At 30.7% G+C, this 15489-nt stretch overlaps 2 protein-coding genes across 2 annotated transcripts in view; one reads left to right on the top strand and one right to left on the bottom strand.

The window, feature by feature from the left end:
- Positions 1-1461, bottom strand: part of Smp_157040 (hypothetical protein) — a gene marked incomplete at both ends in the record, with an annotated part of 30328 nt that extends 28867 nt beyond the window's left edge. The window contains one exon of the mRNA XM_018790230.1: positions 1449-1461. Within this exon, the coding sequence (XP_018647425.1) occupies positions 1449-1461 (13 nt within the window). The remainder of the gene's footprint in view (positions 1-1448) is intronic.
- A 3840-nt stretch (positions 1462-5301) lies between these two features.
- Positions 5302-6688, top strand: Smp_157050 (rhodopsin-like orphan GPCR,putative; the record flags this gene model as incomplete). Its single annotated transcript, XM_018790119.1, has 2 exons — positions 5302-6014; positions 6144-6688. The coding sequence occupies exons 1-2, from the start codon at positions 5396-5398 to the stop codon at positions 6686-6688; spliced, it is 1164 nt and encodes a 387-aa protein (XP_018647424.1). The 5' UTR covers positions 5302-5395.
- Between the last annotated feature and the right edge of the window lie 8801 nt (positions 6689-15489).

The following is a 15489-nucleotide window of genomic DNA, read 5'->3' as shown; positions in this document are numbered from 1 at the left end:
AATGTTTTAATAGTTTAATTCATGAGTTGATCTAAGCTAGAGTACCATTGAAAACTTGGAATTACTGAACAACTGTTTCTCAGCGGTGTGCATCCACAATCCCATCCATGGGACTTGAACTATTCAATTCACTTCAATTTCCACAAATCCTGATGCTAAAAATAAGAAATACTTTGATTAAGGTAAGGTATAATTATATTATTTTGAATTTGTAATCTAACATTTGTTTTGACCAAAATAAAAGCAGTGCGCATCCACGATCCCGCACTCGCGAGATTCGAACCCAGGATCTACTAGTCTCGCGCGAGAGCACTTAATCGATAGACCACTGACTCGGTATCCAACGGTGTTAATGTCTAACTTCAACCAATCCACGATGTTTGAGCAACCGTTCACCGATTCTTTTCAGTGAGTTGATATCTCTACAACAGACTTGGTTGAACTCCACTGGTCACTGCTTACCACTAGAGCTCAAGGAAAGATCTCTTGAAGTCACTCAGTAGTGAGCATATAATTATAGATCAGAAGGGGTTTTGTGGAGACTTCAGTATTTTTTCATGGTTGAAATCATGAGTCAACTGAAGTTAGACCACTATGGAAAACCTGAAAGCACTGGATGACCGTTTCATCCTATTATGGGACTCCTCAGCAGTGCGCATCCACGATCCCGCACTCGCAACATTGGAACCCAGGATCAACTATTTTGTAAAATTAATGTAATGCATAACAACCTGTTTGATAATTATGTCAGTCTATTGTCAGTAAATAATTTATTCTCGCATATTCTCCATCAAACTGACATTATCAGTGAAGTACATTTATATGATTTAAGTAAATGCGAAAAAAAAAATTGATATTATATAAAATCTTAAAAACATTCATTCTTATGATGTTGCCGTAAATAACCAAAGCGCACACAAAAACATGGCATAGATTATTACAATTTCTCAAGATTTTGCTTATTAAGAAATTATGATTTATATTTGTATTGAATGTATTTTAGCTGGGTAATCATTAGTTACAAGACAAGCCCTCACTCGGAATCCTCAAAGCCAAAGGAGAAGAGGATGATTAAAGAACACATTACGCCGAAAAATGGAAACAAATCTGAGAAGAATGAACAATAACTGGATAGAACCAGAGATGAAGGCCTAGGACAAAGTGGGTTTGGAAATGCTGGTCGGCGGTCTATGCTCCATTGGAGGTAACAGGCGTAAGTAAGTAAGTAAATCATTAGTTAACAATACTACTTCTATAGATTTTGTGGTGATTTAGTAAAATCCATATCAAAGTAGTTTAGATATTTAAGTATATATCCTTTTCAAAATAATAATTTACATTGAAATACGTGTGGTTTGTTCATTTTATATTTCATTTCTTAGATCTACAATCACAGTTTCAATTTGATTTGTTCATTGCACTATTCCACATGGATTTTGTTCAGTTACTTTCTTGCAACATTATCTCATGGTGTTAAGCTAATGCAAAATGTCAATCGATTGTCTTGAAGTTCACTGTTCCTTTTGCAAATATCAGTCAATCGTATCAGACTTCATTATTCCTTCGTTTCTTTGGCAATCATTTACTGTTCTCGTCCTCTTTTACTTGATCTTCTTAATCTTCTGTCTCCAGGCGTTTCACTTTCGATTGATGACACATACTACTTATATCCGTCGAGATCAGTAGCGCACACCACAGTTATTATTCAATTTATACACTTCACTATACTATTTAGATAATAAATTTAGACAGTTTCATTTAAACTTTCTTGGGATCGGCGAATTCTGTTTTTCTAGCATACTATTTAATTCCATCTCCAATCAACCATTTCTTTTTTGAAATTTACACGGACGATACAAATAACACAATTTTAGTAGCACTAAAATATACATCGTTTCAAAATTTAGGTGATAATTTAATATAGCTAAAAATCCAATAATACTTTCATTCATTATTAAAACATATTGTAAGCAAAGATGGATGTTGGATAAATGTGGAATCCAAGGTGCATGTTCCGTCCTATTTGGGACTTTTCAGGTGAATGAACCTGCATCTCGAATTTACGTTCACTCCGGCACTCCAACCCAGTACTGTTTGCTTCAAATACCATTGCGTTATCGAACTACCTACTGATTTCAGATGCCTAAAGGATTGTACATCGAGGAGAAGTTCTAGTTCACTTTTCCAATTAATTGTTTGAACCTTCCCAATGATGTTTCGGACTGCAATCGATCAATCTCTTATTAGTACATATCCATCCTGTGTGGATTGCTTCAATATTGACATAAATCACAAACATTATAAGCGGTGATGGATGGTAGCTAGTAGTGAAATACAGAAAGCGCGTTTCATTTTATTTAGGACTCGTTAGATGAATATACTTAACTGTGACTTAAGGCAATATCGAAGCAATCCACACAGGAAGCACATATACCAATATGAAACTAATCAGTTTACTTTTCTAAGCATCAACGAGAAGATTCAAACAATTAATATGAAAATAAAATAAAACACATTGTTACATATATGACGAATAGATCAGGGTTTCATTAGAAACGAAAATAGTTTCAATCAGTATACATACCACTTAACATGATAATACAGTTCATATTGAGTCAATAAAAACAATAACATATGTAATATGGATTATAAATATATTAACATATGGTTTCATAGGTTTAAGTAGATTATGTTTTCTATATCTCAATAATTATCATTGTTGACTATATTCAAATATTCGAGCTAATTTTCACATTAAACTAAATGTACAATAATGTTATTATTTCTTATTTATATAAAATAATCTACCAATATATGAATATCATAATTCCTATGTGGAAGACAATGAAAATAAGACGACTTTTTCAGAAATAATGAGGAAATCTGAATTGTTAATTTGTACACTAGAAATGTTATACAAATAATTCCATTTTGAATCACAATAATAAAGTTTAGGGAAAAATGAATGATAACTACGAATATTTTTTAATACCATTAATTGATACATAGAAATCAGGCTGTAACTTTTTCAATTAGGGCAGCCCTGAAGAACAACCAATGAGTGTGGCACGAAGCCGAAAACGCGTAGTTTTACATCCAAAATGAGTCATATTCTTCAAAAAGACTTTTAAACAAATGGTTATGCAGCTTTTGAGTAACAATAAATGTTGGCTAGCAGTCGAATCTGATTGAGTTTGAATGAGATTGAGTTTTGCCCTTCTTGGGACTTGTCGGCTGGATTTGTCTGGACCACAGAGTTTATGTTCATTACGAGATTCGAGCCGACTACCGTTCAGTCCAAAAGCCATGATGTTATATACCTAGCTCCTAAATCCAGATAACCATGCGCTTGTGCAAAATGTACTGGGTTCGAGTCTCTGAGTGAATGTCAACTCTGGGATTCAGGTACACTCATCTGAGGGGAGAATGAGGTAATGAGAGCATCCTGGATTCTGTTAATATCCACTGTTGTTTAACAATGCTTTTGAACTAGTGGGAATATCGAGTCCATCTATGTAACTATCCTATGGAATTATTTTTACATTAAATCTAGACATATGGTAAACAATTCTATGTGATAAATGTCTTGAGATGTCAGTATTTATAAACCGTTCTATCAACTTAAGCTGTAATACATTTTACTGATTTAGATTAAATTTGGTGCCTATGTAGATACATCAGGAATTGTTAGTTTTTTCATTCTTTTCTGTAATAAATCAAATTCTCTTTTCGTCCCCAATAAAAATAACACAAAACCATTCAAAATAATGCTAACTAATAAGTGAAAAATTAATTCTAATTTCATTGTTATTTGAAAGTTCAAGACTCAATAATGTCCGTTAATACCTTCTTGATAATGTATAGAAATTGAGTATTGTCAGTCAATATATCAATGATTTGTTGAATTTCATCTGGAAAATGATGAATAATTGTTGTTACAGTGTTGGCTACTCTTATTTATTAGTCATATAGTTACATTCAAGACTTCCATACCAGTATAAATAGATTCCAATCATGGGAAAAATATCATAACTTATTGATATAAGTGTTCAGCCATGTTTCAGACTCACATGAAAACAAAATTACATAATACACTTTGAATTTTATTTATATCAAACTGCGTTGACATACGTATTGAGAAAATTAATCAGACAAACTAATAAGTGAATCATTTATATATAAAGATGGACAATGGCTAGCATTGGAATCCAGGACGCGCTTTTCGTCCTATTTGGAACTCGTCATCTGGAAGTACCCGCATTACAGATTTGATGTTCACTCTGGGACTCGAACTCAGTGTCGTTAACTTTAAACTCCATCGCGTTATTCACTCAGCTACTGATTCCTGATAACTACTTGCTTGTACAATTGGGTGAATTTAATTCACTTGGTATTGTTTGTTTGTATGTTCCCATCGTTGTTTAGGACTGCAATTGATCAGTCTCCCAATATCAAGTAGTCCGCACAGGGTTCACATATGCCAACAACAAACTAATAGATTGCAGTCCTAAACATCAGTGAGAAGATACAAACAAACTATACCAAGCGAATTAAATGGATCATTTATTCTTCAAAGAAAAAAATCATAATAGTTGAGATGATGAATCAACTGAAGCTAGACCACCATGAAAAACCTGGAAGCACTGGACAACTGCTTCGTCCCATCGTGGGACTCCTCAGCAGTTCGCGTCCACGATCTCACCTCACGGATTCAAACGCAGGACCCATCAGTCTCGCACGCGAGCGCTTAGCCTCTAGACCACTGAGCCGGTTGGCATCAAACGGTGATAATGTCTAAATTCAGTCATTCCACGAAATTGAGCGACACATCCACCATTGTCTTTAGTATGTTACTATCTAACAACAGACCTGGTTGAACTCCACTGGTCACTGCTTCTCACTAGAACTCCAAGAAATTCCTCTTGAAGTCAATCACTAGTGAGCATATGTTGATTAATATCAGAAGGGATTTTATGAATATTATAATAATCCTAATTCTTTTACGAAAATGTTTTTTTTTTCATTCTTTACATAATACTTGATATTTTACAACAACCAATCATTATTAAGTCAATGAAAATTTCAAAATTCTCCCATATTTTTTATTGGTCAATTAATATTATATATATACACAGAGAGAGAATACTATTAATTAACAAATAGATGAGTGTCATTTTTTAAAAATTTATTTATTAAATCTATTCCTTAATTACTTTAATTCTATTTCCTACCTAAATGAATAAAAATAAACATAAACCATGAAGATGAGGTTTTTTGAATACCATCCTCGGAAGTATTTCTTTTATTTAATCGATTGTTTATATTGAAAAACTTGAGAAAAACAAACATAGTAACAACTAAACAACTACTTTCTCTATCTATCTCTATATATATAATGTTATCAGAATATTGTCCATTAAATCATTCAAGTCATTATGTTGCTAATGGATTTATATGGTATTTCTTTTCATGGTATATGATTACATCAAATATTATTGGTATTATATTTAGTAGTTTATGCTTTTTAGTTTTATTAAAACATCCACGTGTATTTGCCTCAACAACACGTGCATGGTTTATTACATTAACAGCTAGTGATTTTTTTATATTATTAATTGCTGCTAATGATATGTATGCTGAAGTTATATTTACTCATATGTATCATATCATATTAGGTAATATATTTGGACGTTATACATGTTTAATACGAGTGATAACCATTGTATGTTTATTATGGACATCAAATTTATTACAAACTGGTTTATCTATAGAACGTTTAGCATCAGTGATATCACCATTAAAAACTCGGATCATATTTACAGGGAGAGTAACACGTTTTACAATTAGTTTATTAATAACCTTTTCATGTTTATCTGGTATATTCATAACAATAGTATCATCGAAACCATCTTCTTCAAATATTTTTATTATAACCAATGATAATATTGCTAATCATCTTCATAATAATAATACTATTACTAATTATACAATAGATTATGAAGCATTAGTATCATGTGAACGAAGAAATTCCACGGAATTATTTGGGAATACACATGAAAGTATTGATTTAACTAAACTTGTTTATAATTTAGATTTAATTTTATTTCGTGTAATTCCATTTATAACAATGTTAATTTCATCAGCTGTAATAGCTTCATTAGTACGTCGTCAACGTCGTAAACGTAATCGTTTAACACGTATTTCATCAATTGTTCAAAAAAGAAATCGTTCTATTGGATATAATCGTGAAAGTCGTGCATCATTATTATTACTTACAATGAATATTATAACATTATTAACTAATCCATTATTTTTATTATTTGAATTATTTGATGGTGAAGGTAGTGAAGGTAGAACAGCAGCAAAACTTACTGGTGATTTATGTATATCATGGACATTGAGACAATTTTTTAATTCATTAATTTATTTTGGTAATCAAAATAATTGGATATTATATTTAGCATTTGGTGCACGTTTTCGTATTCATATTGTAAATATGTTAATGTGTCGAGGTGGTAGACAAAGAAAACATTGTCCTGATAAACCTAAATTGACAATTTCTGAAATTCCATTAGATGCTAGTACACATTTATTAAATTTAGATTATCCAAGAAATAGTAGTCAAAATGATACATTACAATTAACTTCATCAAACAATATGTTGCATTGTAATTTAGATGGTGTTTAAATACATCTTCAAGAATCACAATGCTTTACAACTCTAGCCATTTAAAGGATTAATGATATTTATTCTGAAATATTACAATGAAAAGACAATGTTTACTTAATGTGTCCAAAAACTTCAGGGAACATTTGTGAAAACTATGATTTACTACATTGATTATTTGCATGCTCAGTAATGAAATCTATCATAACTTTTCATTTATTACATTGAATATATACATATAAATACAATGATAAACATTCCATAACAAGTAAGGGTAAATATGTTTATCTAATCCTGATCAATAAAACGCTTATTATAGCATAAGTATATGTGAATCTTTAGATCATAATGATAATAATAACAATAATGATCTAGTTGATAACATTACTCTTACAACGGATTTAAAATGTTTTTCGACAATTTCGATAAAGGTTGTATATATACATGTATGTATTTGGTTTTGTCGTTCTTGTAGCATAACATTACACTGAAAATACCTTTTTTCCCAATTTTAAATAAAACTAATGCTTTTAGTAATCAAAATTAAATGATTTTAATGTGTTATATTAAAAGGTTTATTGTTTGTTTGTTTTTCCCTTTTTCATGTAACGTCATGTTGTGAATAATGAACAAACGATGCCATATAGTCAGAAAGGGGTTTTATGGATATTGTAGTAGTTTAATAGTTGAATTCATGAGTTAGTTTAAGATAAACCACCATGGACAACCTAGAAGCACTAAACGGCCGTTTCGTTTTATTATGAGACTCCTCAGCAGTTCGCGTCCACACGTCCTGGCACGCAAAAGCTTAGTCTTCAGACCACTGAACCAGTCGACATCTGACGGTGCTTATGTCTAATTTCAACCAATCCACGAAATTGTTACACCGTCTACTACTGTCTTTAGTAAGTTACTATCACGCAACAAACCCGGTCGAATTCAACTGGTTATAGGTTTATTAATTTTCAACAGTGATTATGCATAGTTTTGTAGTATCGGTCAGAAATTTATATCCATATATCTAAAAACAATATATGGTGTGAACGTTTAACAATGAGACTATTATTATCCTGTACTGGTCTATAAACTAATATTATTAAACTTCATTTTAAAAATAAAAAAAAAACATAAATTTAATATCGACGCTAATTAGTTTCCTGTTGACTACCTCCAACCACCATCTTATCTTAATGAAGTGTATTAGTATTAGAAAATTCACATTTAAATTATCTTGTTTGTATATTTTCTAAACGTAATAAAATTCCACCTTTAGTTGTGGTAAATCAATATCTCAATGATCTTATTAGGTCTGGATAAAATTAAGTTCTGTGTAGTAAGTATATAATGAAAATAAAATGTGTATGATAAGTTTAGTTTTCTAATGCAATACAATTTTCGGTCATAAAATATTCATTGTCATCTTGTGAACAAAATACATTTAATTAGTATTTTGCAGAACGTTTTGAAGGATAAAATGAAGGTAGTATTGAGTTTATATATTATTCAACATATGAATAAAATTAATTTACAATATGAGTTATTATTAAGTATAAATATATTCTATAATATTTTGTACTACTATCGTAAATTACATTTAGTTTAGATGAATGAAGTTGTAATTAATACAGTCAACTGTGTCAGTAACGAGACAGTCACCGATGTCATTAGATGTGAATGGCGCTAAATCATAACGTGCCTGATTATAAAAATTGTTAACTGTAAAGTATGGAAAAACTGATCAAGAAAGTTTTATCCTAATCGTATATATTTTTAATAATTACTTCATCAAAATGCTATTTCTTGAATAAAATTCATATCTCAAAACAGAACATAAAATACCTAGTGTTTAGAAAATGCTACACGTTTGGTTTATGCAATCTAGTGGAGTGTATTTTCTATCATCTGATTAAAATTAGTTACACATTTGACTAAATATAGCTGTCTTCATGGTATATAATGATGTTTATTGTGAAAATGCTCATAATGTGCTTTCTTCCCACCTGAGATACAATTTGATTTATTGCTGCAGTCGAAGGTATCGTTTATCTACTAATTTAAGCTAGTTACCTATCTTGAGGCACAAAACTTCAATCAAGGATCTCCGAACAAATCTGTTCTTGGTTCTACTTTTTAGTTGTTACCAAGTCCTACTAATGCTCTTAATGTTTCCCCCTAATTTACAGACCATCTGTTTCTTGGTCTGCCTTCATTCCCATCGTCACGAGGATTACAAGTTGACGCTTACCCAATGATGCAATTTGGTAGTTTTTCGCATATATTCCAGCGCTTCATATTGATATATAACTTAAATGGCAGTAAGTTTTTTCCCTAACAGAACAGAATATTGTTGATGGTCTCTCACAAATCGCTCTGGAGCGTCGTTCGAAGACAGCTACTAATATTTTTACGGTGATTGTGGCTGTGCTTAAATTCTCAAAACCATTCAATAGAATTGTTTAGACATTATTGTTGAAAATTTGAACTTTTGTCTTGGGTAACAGTTCTTTGAAATGTTAGATATTTTTCAGTTGTAGAAATGCTGCCTTTCGCTTTGTTATTCGTGTTCATTCCTTTGCGTCAAACCATTTTTATTTGGCATAATGCTGTACATGTATCTAAAAACTACCACCTCTTCCAGAGCTTCTCTAATCAGCGTGATTTAGTAGGTGCCTAATGCATTGTTCTTCAGTATCTTCCTTTATACTTTGAAAGTCTAGGTGCTACACTAGATGTGTTTTGCCGCATTCATTACTGTTTATACAATAGCAGGCATCAGTCATCTGCGAATTTTAACTCAGTAGGCTGTTTGTCAGTTATCTGCTGTAATTTATATTTTTCCTGAGATATCAAGGTCTTCGCAGTCCTGCTAACAGCTAGAAGAAAAAATATAAGACAAGATCATACAATTTTGTTTGATTCCAGACTTCATTTTGAAATAATCTGTGGTATGTTTGCTGAAATTATCACTTGCATAATAAATCATCTGATAGACAAAAACGTTTTCTGTAATACCACGATATTCCTAATTTTCGAAACCTAGAATGAAGTAATAAAACACTTTACGACAGTCCTTTTGAAGATAATATTTTTTTCATCATATAATACCACACTCCTACATAGTTTCCAAACTAAATGTATACTAGAAAAAAAGGAATTATCAGAGGAAAAATGATCATTTACAATGATATAAGGTTCGATAGTTTTATTTTTTCGATAAATCATTTATTTAATGGACTGGTTTTTAGATTACAAAACCACTGTTATAACAATGGTTATTGCTTTTAGTTTGAAAATGATTTTTATCAGTTACCATGTTAACTATGTAAATGAATGGATACATTTCCGTCTAAATCTATGACAACTGTTTTTATATTAGATATGTTTTTCTTTTCTGTAAATTTATCTATGGAAAGAAAGAAATGTGAATCTGGACCTAAAACAAAATGACCATATAGACGTTTATGAAAAAGTGTACACATGTATTGCATATTAAATAAAAGTCAAATATATAACTAATAAGTATGTTTCATAACTTTGTTACAGAACCTTTCTTGTTTTCGAATTAGTGAACCTATGTGTTCAACATATAATACATAAGTAAATGTATTGTAAAAATCTTCGTTATTTAACTCAGTCAGTCAGCTACAACGTGGGACCAGGCATACATATGCATCGGTCCAAGTTGCCGTATCTCGTTAGCTCAACAAGATGAACACCGAATTCATAGAAGTAGTAGATTGAGTGGTCATAATATATAAAAGAAAGGTTGTGTATAAGGATATAGTACAGGAAGGAAGACAGATTTAAAAAGCGTTTTTTTCGATCAAATCAACATTCTTTGATAACATAATGTAACAGTGAATGTCTTAATAAATTCAGTATTGATTATGGTGTACGTCTGATAAAGTGATTAGTTATTTATAGTTGATAAAAACTACTTTCTAGTTTTTGGGAAAAGTTAAAAAAACAAAATCAATTATGACTTACATCACATAAAATGTGCAGTAGAAATACCCTTGCATAATGTTCAGAAAGCTTAAAATTGTTAGGGAAGTTTCTTTTTGTAGACGTAAAAACTTTTAATGCACCAAATATTTTTGTAATAAACAGATTCTACATAATACCTAAGTTACTTGATCAATTGTTTCTATTTACTTAGTTACTGATAAAAAAATCACTTTATTAATAGTTCACTGAATAATAAGTGAGGTGGTGAAGTAAAAATGAGAAAATAACTAACAACATTTGATTTCAATAGTTGAGATCATGAGTCAATTGAAGCTAGATCACAGTGAAAAGCTTGTAAGCCCTTGAAGGCCGTTTCGTCCTATTGTGGGACTCCTCAGCTGTGTGTATCCACGATCCCACCTCGTGAGATTCGAACCCAGGACCTATCAGTTTGGGTTATTTAAATCGTCACCGATTTAATATTCTTAACTCTCTTGGAAATATACTCATAAAAATTTCCAAGGAGATTATGAATTTTGCAGAAGATATTTATGGCTATGAGAAAGATTTATAAAGATATCAATAACATAAATAAATTCACACACAGATTACTGAAGTTATGTAAGAATATTTCTTTAATATTAAGCTAAGAAAAGTAATAATAAGACAGAATTGAATAAGCTCATATTAGTTTCAGAACATAATAAATTTGATTACTTTTCCTAATTTTGTACAGTTGACCCTATTGATCAAGTAAAAGTGATTTCAAAATCACTTACCCTAACTTCATTCTACAATAAACTTTTACCAAGATAATCTTATATATTTCAGATATGATAAATATAATGTGATTATTTAATTAATACCATTTACATATACAGTGATATGCTTAAAATAGAGTCAATAATTACCACATATAATAAATATTAGGTTCTGTTCATTGATGTGATAATTATTTTTATTCATACAATCTTGTTATAAATAACTGAATGGGTTTGACTATATTGAAAGTTGAATTTATAAACTTTTGAAATATATGAGATGAGTGCATATTAAATAGACCAGTGAACCGGCATCCAACTGTGTTAATATCTAAATTTATTCAATCCACTATATTACGCGCCCGTCCACCATTTTCACCAGTGACTAACTGCGACGACAACAGACACGGTTGAACTCTACTGGCCAGGGCTTCTCACCAGAACTTTGGAAAAATCGTCTTGAGGCTAGTCATTAGTGAGCACATGATAATTATCAGTATAGGGCTGTGAAGATCCCGCGTGAGGGGTTGTGGATGCACACTGTTATGGAGTTCCATACTAGGACTACACGGCTGTTCAGTGCTTACTGGTTTTCACTGGTGTTCCAACATGTGTCTATTTATAATAATAATTGGAACCCAACAATCTCCACAACCCTATACTTATACTAAATAGTTATAATATTCTGGATATAATTACAGAATCTTTTCTAATTTACTGACATAGTCAGAATAAGTGAAATTGCTTGAAATAATATAATTTATAAAGTGTTTTAGAAAGCCGAATAACACAAAAATTACGACAATATGATAAACTACTTGATAATCAATAATTCCTTGAAGGACTATCCAGACATCTTCTCAATATATGAACTATTACCTATTAGTTACAAAAAGCAAAAACTATCACGTATCATTTCATCTATCAAAAAAATAATAAATAAACACTATTTTAGGCTTTAAATCATTAAAATAATCATTATATTTTTCTATATACAATACTACAATATACAGACTTAAATAAAATAAAAAAAATTATTTTAAAAAATGCAATCAATAATGAAAAACTTATTTTTTTTCTAGAATGAATTACATAAAAAAAACATAAAAAAGAAACTGTCAAAATAATAAAAAGAAAAAAAATATTTGCGGCAAATATTTTGAAAGAGGAATAAACAAAAAACGTAACAAGAGTTTACCTTTTTTTCATTTTTTATTTTTTTTATTTTTAGGATTATTAAATAAATTTTATAATTAAATTTATTTTTGTTTAATATTATAAAAATATTTATCAAATGATAAGTATATCAAAGGAGGAAAAACAAAAGAATATGACTTATTGGCTTGTTTTTCGCCTAAATTCTAAATATTTTTTTGTGTTTTTTGAAATACAAGATGTAGTTGTTATTTTGTGAAAAATTATGTTTTTCTATGAAAAAAAAAACAAGAAAAAATTATATCAGTTTATTTTGTTATTCATCAAAGTCATTGTTTGTGACATTTTGTTTTCAAAAAAAACAAACATACATTTTAAAATTTTTTTAACGTCTAGTTATTAGATATAAATGAAACATGTTTAAGAATATTGTATCAAAACAATAACAAGTAAATTCTATTGAGTTTGATTATTAACTTTTAAGTTCAACGATTTCTGCATCAAAATTTCAAATGATACTTTCATTTATTGCTTACTTCTTTACGGCTTTCACGCGTCCCCGAAGAGCATAGGCTGTACACCAGTAGTCTTCATACAGCTCTGTTCTAGGCATTTTTTTACAGTTCTTTCCAGTTGCTTCACGCCCTTTACATATTTGTTCACAATTCCCGACGTAGTGTGTTTTTGGATCTTCCTCTTTGCCTCTTTCATTTAAGACTCCATGTTAGCACCTACCTCATGATGCAGTTTGATGATTTCCGTAATGCATGTGTTATTCACTGCGCATCGTCTTTTTTTAATTTCCCCTTCAACTGGAATTTATTTAGACCTTTTTCACAATAGGCTGTTGCTGACGGTATCCAGCCAACGGACATTGATTACCTTGCATAGACAGTCTTTTATTATTAATTGTACATCTTTGATGATGGTTGTTGTAGTTCTTGGAGTTTTAGTTCCGTACGGCTGAACTGTTCTTACGTTCGTAATGAAGATTCTGACTTTGATATTGTTTGACATTTGTTTTGAGTTCCATGTGTTCTTCAGTTGTAGGAATGCTATCTGTACATTGTCAATCCTCCCATTTACGTTTCCGTCATATCCTTATTGTTTTTCAATGATGCTGACCAGGTAAATGAAAATTTCCACATCTTCCCGTAGAAAACAACTTTGCTCAAAGTATCATTTAATAAGCAAGTTTTTAAATATTTTTCTTTAGTGATTGGCCCTGATTGCTAACACTTACTAACATACTATCATAAAGTTGAACATAAGAACTATAAATCTCAGGAAGAGTCTGTTATATTTGGACCACTTGGAGAAACGTCCACTGTTCATATCGTTGGGATAATGGTTAGTGGTCATCAGTATTTATTGTCTCAATTTGACTAGTCAGGAATAATCATCAGAAAGCTAAGATCATTTTTTAGGGTCTATGACGAAAATATATTAAAAACTGACCCGATTTTCAACCGAAAAAGAAATAAAAATTGCGAAATATTTGGAATATTTGCTCATACAAAATATAAGAGAAAGAAGACATCAGAAGATGATACATTTGTTTATTTATTTTTGACTTTGCTTTTTTCATTGAAAATCGGAAAATATTGTTAATAGTGAGATTTTTGATATACAACTGGTTTTGAAATTAAACTGAATGTCAGTTATTAGTAATTAATCTGGTGAAATTCATTGAAATTTACAGAATGAAGAGATGTTGTTTTCTGACATGAAATACATTAGATGCATGATGGTTTTCAAAACATTTAACACTTAATATATATAATGTTTCACTGAAACTATTTCTATCTAACATAATTAAGGAAAATTTTCTGTCATGATTTTCACGTTTACAAATGTCACATATGTACAGTCTACAATTTATGACAGACGATAAACAAACGTCACTTTTTTAATAACAAATAATCAAATGAACTACAGTTTCTAGCTGCAATGTCTTTATTAACGCCGTATATCATATCTGTTATGTAGTTGTATCTGTAGTATTACTATAAAAAGCTATTCAAATATTAAGTGTTCCCCGTCGAAAATCACTAACTTTCCAAATTACCATAATTTAGATCGATACGATATGTAAACGTGCTGGTTTATATCATTCGTCTGTAGATCCAAGAAATTTTTTTATTCAAGTAGACTACTGAGACTCTTATGCTGAAAATGATGTAGCTGAAAAATGGCTCTTCAAAATTATTACTTGTCTGTTGTACAACGTACATACTTATAAGTTCAGATGATTTTACGAAGATGATTGTGATGGGTACGACAGCTGTAACGATGATGTGTGTGCGTAAATCAAAACTAGAACAAATAAATACGCACTTTCGGTAAGTTAACCAACACTTTTAAGAAATATATAGTGATTGGACTTAATAATGAGTGAAAAGTTAATGTAAGATTTGTTTACTGTTTCCTCATAACTGAAGTGACAATCACTAATAAATTATTTCAGGAGTCATATAGACCATTGAAATTAGATGAACGCCAGCAACTAGTTTACTAAGCATGGTATTAAAGTGAAAGTCATATTCATACAGGAAATCTGAAGGTTTTAAATTTCACTTAACCACCAAAATACTGGATAGCTTAAAATGAATTAATGTAAACAATTTTGAGATTTGAGGCAATTAGTCCCTTTGATAAATTTTGATAGTGTAATAAGAAGATAAAGATTATGAGAAATATATAATTCATTAAAGCAATACATTACGAGCAGTCTGACCAAGTTGACTAGAAATGGAGGTTAAGAGGAGACAACGATAATAATGAAAATAATGTGAAAACCGTTTGAAACCTCATCACTTTGAATAATAAGCTAGTATTTGTTGAATGCCGGCTCAGTGGTCTAGAGGTTAAACGTTCGTGTGCGAGACCGATAGGTCGTGGGTTCAAATCCCATGGATAGGATCGTGGATGGACATTGCTGAGGAGTCTCGTGCTAGG

The sequence above is a fragment of the Schistosoma mansoni genome (genome assembly GCF_000237925.1).
Source record: "Schistosoma mansoni, WGS project CABG00000000 data, supercontig 0313, strain Puerto Rico, whole genome shotgun sequence".
Lineage (NCBI taxonomy): Eukaryota > Metazoa > Platyhelminthes > Trematoda > Strigeidida > Schistosomatidae > Schistosoma > Schistosoma mansoni.
Note: the sequence above shows the minus strand (reverse complement) of the source record. Positions and strands in the feature narration are given on the sequence as shown.